A 15,572-nucleotide genomic window follows, 5' to 3' on the forward strand; every position below is an offset into this window, starting at 1 on the left:
TGAGATTGGAGGTTAGATAAGTCAGGCATTGTCTGGGAAGACCCGACAGGGGCTGCATGAAATGCTGGTCCCAGAGAAGTTGAGCGAGCTGCCAGATGACGCCGTTCTACTTGTAACACAATGTCTTTGTTCTGAAACGCAGCTGTTTCAGGAGCTTCCGCTCATGCAGTTAATTACACCTGGTTATTTCAGAAGGTCTGACGGTAACCTTTGGCGTCTACGTGGATGACATCAGCCGTCATCTGCTAGCTGTATCACAGTGCATCCCAGGAAGGCATGTAAGCATGAGTCCTCTTCCAAATACTAATAACTTCTTCCCTGGCTGTAAATCCAGCTGCATGATGTGGAAGTATAATTGGGCAGCCTACACGGAAGTCTGGCGCTCATGTGGGAATATCTATTTGTAAGAGAACCTGAATATTCATGTAACTGTCCAGACATCAATAAATTCTCATTTTACCTTATTTATTTCTGTTCCCCAGTGAACAGCGACGCTCTTAAGCTCAAAGGTAATAGGCATGTTCTTCGGAGATGTACCCTCTCTTACCGTAATAGAACGTCTTTCTAATACATTTGTTCATCGGTTGCCAGGTAGCTCTCCCATCAGGTGACACAAGTGTGTTTTCTTTGTCTTAGTGCACAGGTGACAGTTACCATTGTTTGCCATCAATTAGCTTGGGGTAGCATGTCAAGGATGTACGGATGGTGTCATTTTATTCTGACAGCCGCCCGAGCCGGTTGAGAAGGGATTGTTTCCTTATCCTCTTATCAGTACTGCTGGATAATCCACACCGCAAAGAGGGAGGAGGAAAAAGAGACAGATGGGAAGAATAGAATTTTAAGGATTGGCAATATTAAAATTATTCATGCCTCCAGGAGGAGAGAAAGATTAGAGAGATGACTCTGGGAACCCTTCAGAAGCCTCCCAGTTCCCTAATGCTGGCTGGAATGTGGGATGCTGCCTCTCCCCAGCCAGTGGGGTGCAGGGAGGGGGGGATGCCCACAGGAGCCTGGGAGGGGAGAGAAGGGGAACAGAGCCCTTCTCCTCACCCGCACCAGCAACCAGGCCAGGAGTATCTGCCGCATCTCTGCCCTTCTCCAGTGGATGGGGCCTTTCCCGTGCTGGAAACTTCTCCCTGGTTCGTGCATTTGGGCCGTGAGAGCATTTTCCCTTGAACAGCAGCACAATTTAATTGTTCTCTGTGTGTGAAATGCAAAGAACCGCAGAAAGTACCGTGGCCCAGATTTCCACTGTTGGGGAGCAAACCTCCCGTCGCCCCCCAGCGCTGGCCGAGTCCTTCACAATGATGGCAGGGAAGGGTTTTTTTTGAATTCTGAAAACTAACTGCAGCGCATCTTCGGGCTCTTGGAGAAACAAACGAAGGGCTGAAAATGTAAAAACTACTTCAAGATAAACCGAGCTTCAAGAGGGACAATTGTGTTGACATTCTAGTAACAGCCCGTTTTCACTCCTTAACGAGGCGCAGTCGCGCATGAAAATGACGGTGGTGTTTTTTAAACCGAAAGCAAAGGCGGTGTGGGTTGTAACTCAGAGGTGCATATTACCTGTGTAAAACAAAGGACATTTTAACCCTCTGAGGATTCTTTCACGGACCCTCCACACTCTACAGCAACTTGCCTTAGAAAGATTGAGCAAACAGTGCTTACTATCAGAGAGCATGACTGCATGCTCGCCCGCATTTTAAAGCGAGCCCAGTCCCCAGGTTACGTGTATGTGCATCTCTAGGTAGGAGGCCAGACTCGGGTGGGAGCAAACTAAGCCTGGGTTTTATATCCTGTTGGTGAGAATTATTATAAATAGGTAAAGAACAGTGACTGTGGTTTATCAAGCACTAAATTGTGGTCCAGGCACTGTGCTGCGTGTTTTCATATATTAAACGATCTTCTCATCATACTGCGAGCGAGGTAGTCTCCTTATTTAAGATGAAGAAACCGAGCTTAGGTTAAGTGACTTACCCAAGACACAAGACACACTGCTGGGAGTTGGGAAAACTCAGACTCACACCGAGCTCCGTCTCACTCCCACTGTACGCGCTTCGTTCTCCGAACAACCGGCCTGATGACGGTCTCTCTCGGGTGCCCAACTTACAGTGAGGCCAGAGGAGTTCACGTTCCCATTGCAATTCAGCTGTTTCTTAACTCCTTCCCCAGGTTCAGATTCCTCCTGGGGGGTGCTCAGGGGCACAGAGAGGGGAGGCAGACACAAGGTCAACCTCACCATTTCCATTCACACGGAAATCTAATTCTTTTTAATATCTCTGTGGAAGCCAACAGAGCCTGGCTTCGATGCTTAGCCGCGCCCTCTGTGCCCAGACCAGGAAACACTGCGGGAAGGATGAGAGCTGAACCCCCACCTCCTCCCGTGTACCAGCTGCCAAGCAATCCCCACCATTTCTCAGGGTCCTGGCGTTACCCCAGCACTCACTGTAAGTGAGTTCACAGTCTGCGGGGAAAACTCGTTCCCCTTCTCCTAAGAGAGCAGGCCCACTACAATGGCCACGGCTTTTTAAGCAATTGTGAAAGATGCCAAATGCACGTGTGCCATCCATGCTCAGACACACCCGATCTGCACAGCGAATCTTGGCTTTGTGCGTGACTGACAGAGGAGGTGGCCTTTCAGCCCACCACATCGTGATCGCTTGCGGTAACAGGTGTGTATGTCTGCTTGCTCACGGATACCCCCTCCCTGATCTCCTTCCTTCCCACCAGTAGATCGATATGTCTCTGACAGGCATCTGAAATCTTTATTTGGGAAAAAAAAAGCACATTTCCTCCCAGCTGTTTGTTTTCCAAACCAAATAATTTCGTTAACTTGTTGCCTGAGTTAATTTTCAGAGCTGGAAAATTTCTCTCAGCCGTGCTGAGGTCACCTCAGGGCTTCTAGGATGAACAGGAATGGAAATGGGAATATGCTTTTGGCATTCTAACCAGACTTTGGGTAGCTGAAGCTCACTGTATGCATCGTGTGTGTGAGGGAAGGATGCCTCAGGACCCCAGTCTTTGCAAAATGGAGTGTGCAGTGTCCACTCTCGGGCCTCCTCTTGAATCCGCCCTGTGTCCGAGAGGCAATATAGTGGGCTGGTTAGGGGCATGGGATCTGCCATTTGTCTTCCTGGGTTTGGGTCCCAGCCCAACTGCTTACCAGCCACAGGACCCAGGCCAGGTACCCTCATCAGGAGCCCAACGAGACTTCAGGTTGCTCATCAGTAAACTGAGGAAAGGTCTGCAAATTACTCCATAAAATGTTCACTTGGTCCTGAGGTAGAGGGCAGGAAGAAGATGAAATGCACCTGCGAAACGGCCCAGCACCTGCGCCTCCAGGTGCAATCCCCAGGTGCAATCCTCAGCAGCCCAGGGGACTTGGAGAAGTTGGATACGAGCTCAGAAGCTCAGCACTCCCTGCCTCTAAGACCGGGTGACTCAGAATCAGTATCTGTTCCTGGTGATCGGTTTGCAAGGGAAAACTTGGAAAGCAGGACTTTTAACTGCCCATCCTGCTTTCAACCGGCGTATGCCCTCTAGTTGGCTTTTTCCATATCCCTCACCTGATGAGGGAGGTCCTCCACCCTGTCCTCTCGAGTGATGAGACAGTAGTCGCCAAGCAGTGACCAGGGTAGCCTTCTCTGGCCTTGGGAGAGGGCCTGAAACAAGTGGGCTCTTCTCGGGAACACACCTCGCCTGCCTCCATTCATACAGTGAGTACCTGACAGCTGAAGCGTCCCCGGGTATCTCGTCTGTACCCCTAGAAAGGTACATTGATTGTTTTCATTTGGATAGAGAGAGAGCTGTTTCTTAACCCAGATTAACCTGAGCGAGTTAAAGGTTCAAGCCTTGAATGCCCTGGTCCTGGGAGCTGGGGAGATGGCTCCGGGGGCCACACAGACCAGCTCTGTTGAAACTATAAAGCCCCGCTGAGTTACTCACACCTCCCCCTGCAGGAGACGGGTGGGGGGGGCTGCAGTGAGCTGTGCTCCAGAGAGGAAACCCAAAGTGTCAGGGAGGCCAGCTCCCTGTCCTCTGCTGAAGGCAGGGCTCACGAATCCATCTCAAGACCAGGCTTTTATTTCCCTGGGGAGCCCACCATCTCTTAATCACAAAAGCAATAAGAATTTCCAATATGTTCCTTGGCCATGCCTAATCAGTTGTTCCAGCTGCCAGTCATCAGCGCCGTCTGGAGGTTCACCTAAAAGCTCTCTTCCAGCCTTGAAAACAGCACGAACCCCTGGGGTGACACCAGACAATGAAGGCCACCTCTGTGGGCAGCCTTGTGCACCGGTTGATTTGATCACAACGATTTTGTTAATATTGCTGTGATTCTAGAGGGATCAGTTTCTTTCCCTATGCTTTGATTGACAGGCCTTGTTGTACGCCACTTTGGTTGGGTGTGTGTGGAAGGAAATGTTTCCTTTTTGTAAATGACCTTACCGTTGCACTCTGATGTGGAGATTTTCTTCTGGAGGTTAAAAAAATCACTTGGCAAAGCTCGAGCATTTGTCTGGAAGCATGTGTTGCGTTGGGCACTCTGGTGGAGTCAAACATTGAGATCAGAACCTGCCTCGTGTGGAGTTGGAGCTGGAAAATTATGTTTGAATGAATGAATGGATGAATGAATGGATGAAGGAATGAATGGATATTCTTAGACTACACGAAGATGGAATCCTGGATGTATGATTGATACAGCTGGAAATTCCTAGAAGTCAGTGTAGGTAGGAGAGGCATTTCCTGTGCCACAGGGACAGTCCCTGAGAAATGTGGGTCTCAGGTTGAGGCCAAGGGCAACCCTTCCAAGCCTCAGTTCTCTCATCCCAGAGTTTTGTCCATTATAGCACAAGGGTATGTGACAAGGGGTTGGATGAATGTTGGGACACCAGGCTCTGTTTTTATTTCCTCTAAGTCTCTGGTGGTTGTAGGGGCTGCAGGCAACACCCACAAGCAGCTCTCTTGTCCAGGACTGTATGCCAAGTCCTCTGTGTAGACACTGAACCGTGAGTTTCTACTAGGTGACCTCACCAGGAGAGGTTTCATCCTCTGCTTCTCATCCCATCTCTTGGGAAACAGAGGCAAGTCCTGGGTTCCATTTTGCACACAGGTGATTTCTTTCAGCCAACATAAGAAACTATTCTGTATATTTTACAAATTCAGACTTTGAATTGAACGCTAACACCCATCCTTTCTTATCCTCTTGGGGTCCCCAGTCACAGGGTCACTGCCGGTTTCATTGCCATCCACCAGCTTTAGCAGTGGAAGAAAGGGCTGCTGGTGTGGGTTTGACGATGGGGCAGGCCGCACTTGACCTCAGTGCAGCTGGAGGGCAGGTTCCGGAGACTTCTTCCCTGTATCATACGCCTCTTACGGCCCACCTTATACCCTCTCTGCCACCTAGTCCTCCCAGCAGCTGTTGCTCTGGTAACCATCATATGTGGCAGCAAATATAACTCAGAAGCCCTTCCCCTCCCCTGTACCATGGATCTCTGGCTTTCTGCCCTGGGGTTTCTTTGATGCCCGGGTATTGGGCATCTGCGGGAACCTGAGCCACTTGGCTACACCTACCTACTTGTGTGGGAGAAGTAACACCCTAGATGGGGCCACCTTTGACCAATAAGGAAGAGGATTTGGTAGATAAATGTTCCTTTCTGTTCCTTTCCTACTCATTGGGCCCAAGACGGTCTCCATTGGCTTTTAGATTGTGTCCATCCTTCTTTACTCCACCAAACATGAATGATGCTGTTGGAGAGAGTAAGCACCAGGGGCGTCTTGTTCCCTCGTCTATCCCAGGACCTCGCTCAGCATCTGCCCCACAGTACGTCCTCCATAGACACTTGTGGAATAGTTGGCTGCCGAGAGAGGAGTCAGAGAACATAAGTGACCGCACAGAGCAGAAGGATTCAAGTGAGTAGAGGAAGGTAGAGGACATTACCGTCGGAAGCACGGGGTCTGCTGCTGTGCTGTGGTGGCCGCGTGCCCGGCTGTCCGACTTGACCAGAGCTGAGTCACAGTGTGGAGCCACAGATGAGACAGGGTGTTAAAGCACTCAGGACGCCACTGGATGGTTCTCCTGGCAGATTCGGAATTTGATAGAATGCGTGTCTAGAGATCTGTGTCCTCCACTAGACTGCAGCCCCCCAAGGGCAGGGACTAGAGCGGCTAGCATGTAGTAGGCACTTAATAAATACTAGGTTAAAAAAATAATGGTTAGAGGTCGGATGGATAGATGGAGGGCTGGAGGGATGGCCCACGGTTGGTCCTGGCTACTAAATAGGATGAAGGAGAGGCCCTTAACCAGGCCTTTCAGCCTTGCAGGGTGTGGCAGGCTGCGAACAATGCCAGATTTTCCTACCCGGTATTTTCCCGCAGCAAATGCAAAAATGTAGCTGGTACAGCTCATGGAGACCTCTGGGAAACAGCCCATTTTCTACTGAACCACAGAGTAGATCTCAGAGCACACACACCAGAGAGTCCCTGTTGCCCACGGGGATGGACACAACAGAGGCAGTGGTTCCCTCGTGAGGAACACACACACACACACACACACACACGTGCAAAAATACCTCCAGGGGAAAGCAAGCGAGGGGCGCATTTGGCAACTACAACAGGATAAAAAGGAGAGCTCGCGTTTCTGCACTAAGGCAGAAAGAAAAAGAGCCACTTTTCCACAGTGTCTCTGTGACCTCTTATTATTCCATTAGTTTCTGGAATCGTGTCTAAAACAGCCAGCTCCACGCTGACAAACACCAGCATTGAAACTACCACCGCAGTCAATCCAAACAGCCCTCTCCCTGCGGTAAAATTATTATCTGGGATACAAGCAGAATTGTGGTTGCCCGAGTGAGCTGAGCGCAAATGCGGGTAGTGATTCATAAGGTGACGCTAGTCAGTGTGCAAACGTGCAACTTTTCTGGAGCCTGACCCCCCTCGCCCTGACGGCCCGAGGTGCCTTTCTGAGCGAGTAAGCACTTTCTAGTCTCACCGCCTCTGCAGGTCTCGGAGGGCCATGGAGGACACGGGCTTCCGAGGACAAGAGTTAACCTGACACTGCACCAACTTACCCGAAATAAACCGTTCACATCGGAGCACGTCCTTGTCAGTAGCTTTTGAGCGGGAAGATGGTAATTCTGCTTCCTCACATGTTCCTTTAAGTACTTGAACTTTTGTTCCGTCGGATGAAGCTTTGGGGGGCTGGGTCATGTGGGGTATCCGTGCTCTCCGGGAGAGGTTGGAGAGAGTGGGGCTGGTCTAAAAGCGGCACTCCCTGAACTTTTAAACCCTCCAATCTCTTTGATTATGTGGCTGCTGCTTCTTAATCCTGAACCTGATGCCTTTTTTTTTTTTTTAGATCCATTTATTCTTTGACATCAGTAGAGTAAGTTCAAAAAGAGCAGAGATGGGTATAAAGCTCGAGCTGCTTCGTACAGGGAGGGAAGTTGAAGAGAGTCGGCGCAACGCTGCTGCCGCGACTGCAGCATAATGAGACGTGTGCGGAGTAGGTCCCAGACACTGAGAGCCTCTCTGATAGTGATAGACTCGGAAAGTGACAAGCCCCCTCTCTTGTGACATTGTACCAATTAGCTGATGGAAATGGGCACATATTTAAGTTTGAGGTCACATACAGTTCTCAAAGCCTAGGCTGCCCCGACGAGTGTGGCTCTAACTCACTCTGTTGTAATAGACAATCGTGCGTGTGCGTGTGCGTGTGTGGGGGGGGGGGGTCAGGGGTCCAGAGCTGTGTTTGGGGCCCCTTTTCATGTTCTGTGGTGCCGGGCATGGAGTCATCGTTGATGGAGACAGAGTGTGTCCATCCATCACACCATCAGGGAAACAGCCGGGCTCAGTTAGACCCTGAGGTTCAGGGGGTGTCGGCTCCTACACTGGTGCGAGGACCAGGAGACGATATTGTCATTACCCTGATTTAGCCGCAATGGAGGGGGAGGCAGCGTGACCCGCAGAGGCTCGCTGCAGGCAGGAGAAGAGGCAGACGGCCTGTTACGCCCTTCGGGGTCAGCAGTGTCTCTGTGACTGAGCGGGGCTAACTCTGAGACCCTCGCCCAGACGCAGGCAGCACACGATCGACTAACTGTATGGTGCGCAGGCAGGGGACGAGTCAGACCGCGGGTGTCGGCGGGGCGCGAGCAGCTCGAAAGGCACGGGAGCCCAGGAGCCTGTCCCACCCTGAAAACAAAAGCTGTGTGTATCCACTGAGTGAAGCGCTGCTCCCCCAAAGCCACCAAGAGAAGCAGAAACGAGCCCCCACAGCACCCTTGCTGTCAGCCTGCAGGTGGAAAGCCGAGCGTCTGACGCGCTTCTCCTTGGTTGCAGCCTCCATCTTCTCCAGCCGCCATTCCAGCCGGAGCGCAGCAGCTGCTGGGGCTGTGCCCCCCCCTCACGCCGGCGGCCACCCTTCTCCGGGACAGAATGTGCAGGGGAGCCCCCACAACCCCGCCTCCCAGTTACCCCCGCTCGCAGCTGTGGACGCGGGGGCCGAGAGGTAAGGCCATCTGTCTCTCTTCTAACAGGTGTCGCCGCTCAACTGCCCGGCACAAGGAAGTCTTTTGACTGTTGCTGAATTTGATTAATAATCCATCGGCTGGGCCGACTTGTCCAGAGGTGACATGTTGAAAGTGCACACGACACGTGGCTCAAATATTTCATTATCTTACTTTCCCCGGGGAAATGCTGAGAAGATTCTGGCGGTCACCAGCCCAAGTGTCTGATGCTGGGAAAACCTGTCCAAATTCCCATCTTTCCCACCTCCCCGCAGTTTGTTCTGGTGACTCAGCTGGAAGGCAGTGTCCCCAGAGGCGGAAAAGCTTTCCAGATGCAAATGGCACCTCCGGCACCGAGATCGATGTCAGCTTGAGAGTATAGCGTAAGAGGGCACAGGATTTTGTGTGGGTGACCAGCCAGAGGCTGTTCGCCAACCACTCTACGTTGAGACCACCCTCATAGAGAGTTTTTGGGAAAAAAGTTTTAAATCTTGACATTTCCGTCTGTCTTTGGATTGCCCAACCGTCCGGTGGTGTGGACAGCATGTGGCTCCTTTTCTTCTCCTCCTCATGTGTTGCAGGCTTGAACTGACCTATGTAGGGGTTGCTCCCAGATGCCCACAGGGAAAAAAGGTCTTGTGGTGACCCCTGTGCGATCCTAGAGTCCTAGGACATGAGAATGGGTTGAGTGGGCGGCAGGAAGGAAGGTTTTCAATCATGAATTTCAACGAGCAATCTGTGGTTTCATTGGTGTTGGTCTGATCTATGAGTATTTAAATAAGTAAAAAATATATATATATGGTTTTTAAGTTTGATAAACCATTTCTTTTACTTATGCCTCCTCTTTACTTATTAATACATCTGTTCATTTAATACATTTTTTGAGTACTACGTGTCAGACGCTGCTCCAGGTGCTAGAGATGTCAAGATTATGAAAACACGGTGCGGTCCTTAGGATTTAGTGGATGAGGACAGACAGATGTATAAAAAAGGATAGTGATGCTGTTTGGATAAATGATGTAATCAAGATGCCACAGGAGCCTGGGGAGCATGTCCCTAATTCTGCCTCAAGGAGTGAGGGGAAGAAAGGGTGATCTAGGCGTGGAAGGAAGGTTAAAACTTCCCAGATGGATAAATGAGGAGCAGCATCCAAGGCAGCCAGAGGGACACATACGAGACATAAGAGGGACAAGGACATGCATAGAATTAGGTTCCAGTAAGCTCAGGTGCCATCACCCAGAGTGGACAGGACTGATGAAGTCAGGTAAGAGTGGGTTGGCTTGTGTGGAACCATGTATTTTATCCCAAGGGATTTACCTCTTACCGAAAGTGAAGAAACACTTGTGGTTCCATATGTGGAACCATATACCCCACTTATGAGGAGAGAGACACATCGGATTGTCATTATAGAGAAGGGACTCGGGCAACAAGATGGCAGAGTCATCGAGGCTGGGAGCAGGGACAGGCGGTAGGGAGAACGAAACGGAAGTTATTGTAGGAGTCCTTGGGAGTAGTATGAGGACCTGAACTAAGGTGAAGTGTCGTTATGTAGGAGAATTGCTCATTATTAATGTATTTATGGAGTGAAGAGCAAGGGCAAAATTCATTTGGGAGTTACAACTCTAGACTGGATGGAAAAGTGTGTCATTAACAGAAGCAAAGGGAGTGTTTAGTAGGAGTAAGAGTGGGAGAGAAAGAATGGTAATACATGGACTTTAGGGTTGGGGTTGTAGGTAGCTATAAACCATCCATGTAGATGTGCCTAACGGTCCATCAGAATATGGATCGGAAGATGTTAGACCTCTCGCAACCATTCTGCCTATGTGGCCCAGTGCAGGCAGCTCCTAACCTCCTCCCCCATGCTCCATCAGCAGAGCAGGGCAAGTGGTAACCATCTCCTAAGTTCACGGACACTCAGGGCAGACAGTCCTGCCTGTTATCTGACGTATTTCTTAAGGTTGAGATGAGCTTATTCATTTTAGCGTTTTATTAACTTTGGAGCTGGGTTTTAAGTGACATTAGCCACGGGCTAATCATCCTCTCGTTTCCTTCTGCCTGGCTGAGAATCCTACTCCATGAGGTCGTGAAGGTCACCACAAGGTTGAGAAGCTAAGAAGCTCTCACTTGAGCCTCTCCTTCATCCATCTTCTTATACTATCTTATACTATTCTTATACTATATATACTATATACATCCATCTATTAATACTCATTAATACTCTGTTTACAAAGACACCACAGAAAAGCAATCTGCGTGTCTCCTTTTTGCACACACCCGTTAAAGAAATGAAGATAGAAAAAGTCTTTAGCCGTGACCGTGTTAAGAACCACCCCCCACACACCCGACGTTCAAAACGGAGCTCCGGTGGGTGCTGAATGTTTGAATGCGTTCCTCAGGCGCTCCTGCTGCTTGGGTTTGTGTGTCTTTAACATTTTATCTTAGCTTATAATTTTAATTTTTTTTCAATTCCATCTTTGGAAGCTTGTAACGTATAAAAAAACTACAAGAATAATACAGTGAACACCCATACACCCCACATCCACATTCACCCACTGTTGCTGTTTTCCCTCCTCTTTCTCTCTCTTCCCGACTTGAGAGAGCCTTTGTTTGTTTCCCGTGGTTTCCGAACACTCTGAGAGATTGTTGTGAATATCATTGAGCTTTAGCCCTAATTACTTTGGGAAGGATCGCCTAAGAAGGACATTCTCCTGCATAATCACAATGTAATTATCACGCTCCAGAAATTTAACATCAATAAAGCATTATCTAACACGCAGTCAATACCGAAATTTCCTCGATTGTATAATTAAAGCTTCTTATAGCTAGTTTCCTTTTATTTTTTCCTTTTCTTTTCTTTCCTTTCTTTTGATCCAGGATTTAATAAGATACCAGTTCTCATTTCTTGGTAGTCTTCTTGAATCTGATGAAGTTTCCCAGTTTTTAAAAAGTTACCACCACCACCACCATCATCATCATCTTCTTTCATGACATTGACAATTTCTAAAGACTCAGAACATTTATTTTGCAGGGTATGTCAGAGTTGGGACTTGCCTGCTCTTTTCCTCTCCAACAGACATATTCCTTCTCATCAGGAGCCTCACGTAGAGGATGTGGTGATTTTTTTACTCCTCTGAGCCTCTGCTTGCGCCCCGTGGGGAATTAAGAGTAGATGAGCCGCATGGGCGAAACACCTCACATGAGGCATAGCCTGAAGGCAAGCAACCCGGGCCAGGCCGAGAGACTGAGGTGTAGAAGCCAGAGGGTGTTGTTAAGTGATGACAGTGGTTGATAATGTAGGTCATCATGGGAAGTTAAAAGGGGAGGAGAAGGGGAGGAAGGGAACGGTACTTGACATGGCCGGGTGATGAAATGGACCTGCTCATGCCTGTGGTTTGCCCTGTGCTGTGCTATCCCCACCAGGCATGTGGCCCATTCCTTTGCCAGCCCAACTGGACTGGGCAAGTCGACGGAAGGTTATCTCTTCCGATCAGGCTTGGGGAGGAGGTGACATGAAACAGCCCCGAATTATGCACTGTGTTTGCATTAGTGTGCAGCATTAAAAACACTAAGAGGAAATGTGCTTACCTTCCGCTTTTGGTTTATATATCTTTCCCTCTGTTTGCCTGGGAAATTCCCCAGTAAAAACTCCAGCAGTTTTCTTAACGGAAATAGGTTTATCACACTTCGCAATTTTTAGTGGGAAACGCACTTTTTCCTGCTTTGCAGGCACTGATTCATCATTTACTTAGTTTTAGCTTGTTAATAAAATGGGCTGAGTCACTGTCAGAAGTCAGGAAAGGTCCACTACGTCTACCAGTTAGCATCAGGTTCTTTGATCCTGGGCGTCTTAAAGTAAATGCAAGTTCTCTCAATTTGATGAGGCTCCATTTTTATTTTGGAAATATTACCTGAATGACACATCATTTTGGTGATTTACACAGCACCACACCATGTCACCTAATATTGATTTAAACTTATTATGGGAAGTGGTGTTTCACGATGTCATGTGGAACGAGCCAGGGATCCTTTATGACAGTGGCTTCCCATCAGAGGAACCCAGAGTCTTTGGAAATGTCGGTTCACTGGGTTTCATAGCATGTCTGTTAGAGCAGAGAAGACGAACATATTGCTGTGAATCCCTTTTTGAGATGGAGAAATCTTACAATCCCAAGAAAAGTCCCCTGGATCTGCGTCGCTCCGCTTGCCCAAGAGCATGGCAGCTGCCTCTCTCTGTTCCACAGATGGCTACAGAACAGGGTGCAGAGCTCAAGGAGACCTGTGGATTGACCACCTGGGGGTGACTCGTGAAGGGCTTCGATGGGCCCCATCTCTGAGCCAGAAGAGACTGAAAATGGGGAACGGATGTGGCTTCCTCGAGGCATACACAGTCTAGGACAGGAATCAACAGCAGAGAATGTTAGGGACAATTGTTTTTGAGAAAGTAGTCAAACAAAATACCTTAACCAAAAAAGGAATGTCAGTTTCTTGAGTCTGTATCAAGCATTGAGAAGCTGTACTGATTTTTATCCATATCAGATGTGACATTGCTAGGATTCTAGATAGATAGGTATATATACCCACACACACAGTCTTTCTGGGCCTTTGGATAACCAGGACTGGTCTATACTGAGAGCATTTTCTCATTCAGCACTGGAAACATGTTGTAGCTTTTCTGGATGCTAAGGGGTTAAGGATAGCAACTGTTTTCTATTTAACTTCTTTGGAATTCTGCACTGTTCTCCAACTCTTGTCAAACAGGCCTGCTCACTGACTTTGTTTATTTCTGCATCTTATTTCTTACTTCAGGATCTTTTTCTACCTAGAAAAAAATCAGGACCATCCATTTTTGTCCTATTCTTGACTAAACATGGCTGGAGCTTGGATTAGTTCTCAACCCAGAAAGCCGTCTTGCATCTTAGAGCTCGCAGAGACAAGTTCCCCTGTTTCGTTTCTCGGTTCTTATCATCTCTTTTATTTATTTATCATTTCCCGGATATTATCTTGCTAACTGAATCACTAGTTTTCTGAGGGCAGGTACCTAAAACTTGCCTTATAACGTGTGTGGTATTTCACAGTGCTGCGTGCTAGGGAGGGCTTGACGGGGAGAAGGACCAGTGTGGGAATGCCTAGGACACAGGAGGCCATTGCCAGCTCCCACTGTCCAGGTGGGAGGTTCCCAGAAGAGAGTGGTCCCCCCGATTCATTGGTCTAGATGGTGGTAGACCCAGTTCTCGAAGTTCAAGCCATCTTATATAACCTGCATACTTTGCTACAACACACAATTGCTCTAATACATACGTACGTGTGCACGTGCACACACACACTCACAGTGCCAGGACCCCATCCCCAATCTGTTGTGGTGGTTCCCTACGTTGCTTTCCTGTGATTGTCAAAACTAGAAACCTAGTACTCCCCCATCCTTCTCCATTTGCATCGATAGCGTCTGAACAGCTCAAAACTAGGCCGGCTGCTTCACTGTCCTTCCTTCCCTGGGACTTTCTCAGCAAACAGGGATATTGTGCTCTTCACCCACTCAGCTTTTGGCTTACACACACACACACACACACACACACACGTGCACGCGCACGTGTGTGCATACAGCACAATCTTCCTCTCCTCTCCCTTCTTAATCTCCTAGTAGATGTGCATTAATGGCTAAAAACATAAGCATCACATAAAATAGTGAAGTTTATCAAAACATACCCCAGCACGGGCAACATCCATTTACTGAGTTGCTTAGACAGCTGGAGTTTGGGTGCCAGGCGATTCCCTGAGGACGCAGTGGTCAGCAAGGCTGACAGAACTGCCCTCTCAAAGTGTGCCGGCTGAGGAGAGACAGTGGCCAACAGGCCATCATAACTTAGGCTCTTATACACGGATGGGAGAGGAGGCTGCGGGACACACTGAAAGGCCCAGAAAATGACCCCCAAACCAGGGAGGTGGGAGGAATAGAAGAAGAAACATCTCCCTGAAAGTCTGTCAGACCCAGCCAAGCACCATGGGCGCACCCAAGAGCTGCCGGTGGGGGGGGGGGGGGGCCGGCAGGGGCGGGGCTCCGTGTGGGCTCGGGGTGGGGCCTCATCAGCTGCCCTCAGGAAATCAGGCTTTCTCTTGAGCACAGGGATTTATGTCTTTGCCCAGGCAGGGCACCCTGAGGGCTCTGGCATACATTCCAAAGGCCTCACCGTGTTATCCACCCAGCAAGAGTTCAGAACATATTCTACATCCAACAGAAGAAGAAATGACAAAGAATAGACGAATGGGCTGTGTGGTCCTCAAGAGACAAAGGCTGTCCTTTGTATATCCTAAACCAGCCGGGCTGCATGGGTTTTATATTATTTTCTTTTTTAATACAATTAGAAACGCCAGTTTTGCCCCTTACAATTCCAAGCTTGTGTTTTATGTAGTCATGACCTATATTAGAGGATTTTGAAGAGTCGCTAAGTGTCCAAAAAAAAAAAAAAAATCAGCTCTGTGTTAGAGAGCTCTGACATCATCAGGAAGTTGGCTGCACTCGTGTTCTGTGGGAGAGGATCTGGTGTCATTAAGAGATATCCATGTTGCTGTGGGTCGTACTGTAGTCACGCTCTACCTGCTGAGCACTGCTCTAAGCCCTTCCCTGACATGTGTCCCAGAGACTCTCCCACACAGACAGGAAGACACCTGACTTTCAGGACAACTGATAAGCACTGGCCCCAAAATAAAGCTTATCGATCTTGAGCATTAAAATACCTGAGAAAAGCCAAAGCTGAATGACAAACACGGGCTCAGATAGCCATTTCTTCAGCCTGCTTGTTGACCTCTGCATCGTCCTCTGACAGGCTGTTCATGTCACGCTCACCCCAGGCCACGTGACTGTGAGCGACATCCTTTCTCTTGGGGCTGCAGCACTTTCTCTCTGGAAAACAGTTATCACTCAGCTTCCCACGAAGGGGTCAGTTTCTCGGTAGGAAAATGACTTGCACAGATATTCAGGGTTGAGAGACGTGGTGTTCAAAGTCTGCCTGCAGTGCACGCACGCGCGCGCGCACACACACACACACACACACACGCGCGTTCTATGTGAGAATC

At 48.9% G+C, this 15,572-nt stretch overlaps 1 protein-coding gene across 1 annotated transcript in view; it reads left to right on the forward strand.

Annotated features, from left to right (window-relative positions):
• The window catches only part of LOC111153641 (GLIS family zinc finger 3), a 425,946-nt gene that overhangs the window by 374,307 nt on the left and 36,067 nt on the right, over positions 1–15,572 (forward strand). The window contains exon 7 of the mRNA XM_022512786.1: positions 8,335–8,503. Within this exon, the coding sequence (XP_022368494.1) occupies positions 8,335–8,503 (169 nt within the window). The remainder of the gene's footprint in view (positions 1–8,334; positions 8,504–15,572) is intronic.

Source organism: Enhydra lutris, unplaced genomic scaffold (assembly GCF_002288905.1).
Source record: "Enhydra lutris kenyoni isolate GAN:26980312 unplaced genomic scaffold, ASM228890v2 scaffoldscaffold33, whole genome shotgun sequence".
In the NCBI taxonomy this organism is placed as follows: Eukaryota; Metazoa; Chordata; class Mammalia; order Carnivora; family Mustelidae; genus Enhydra; species Enhydra lutris.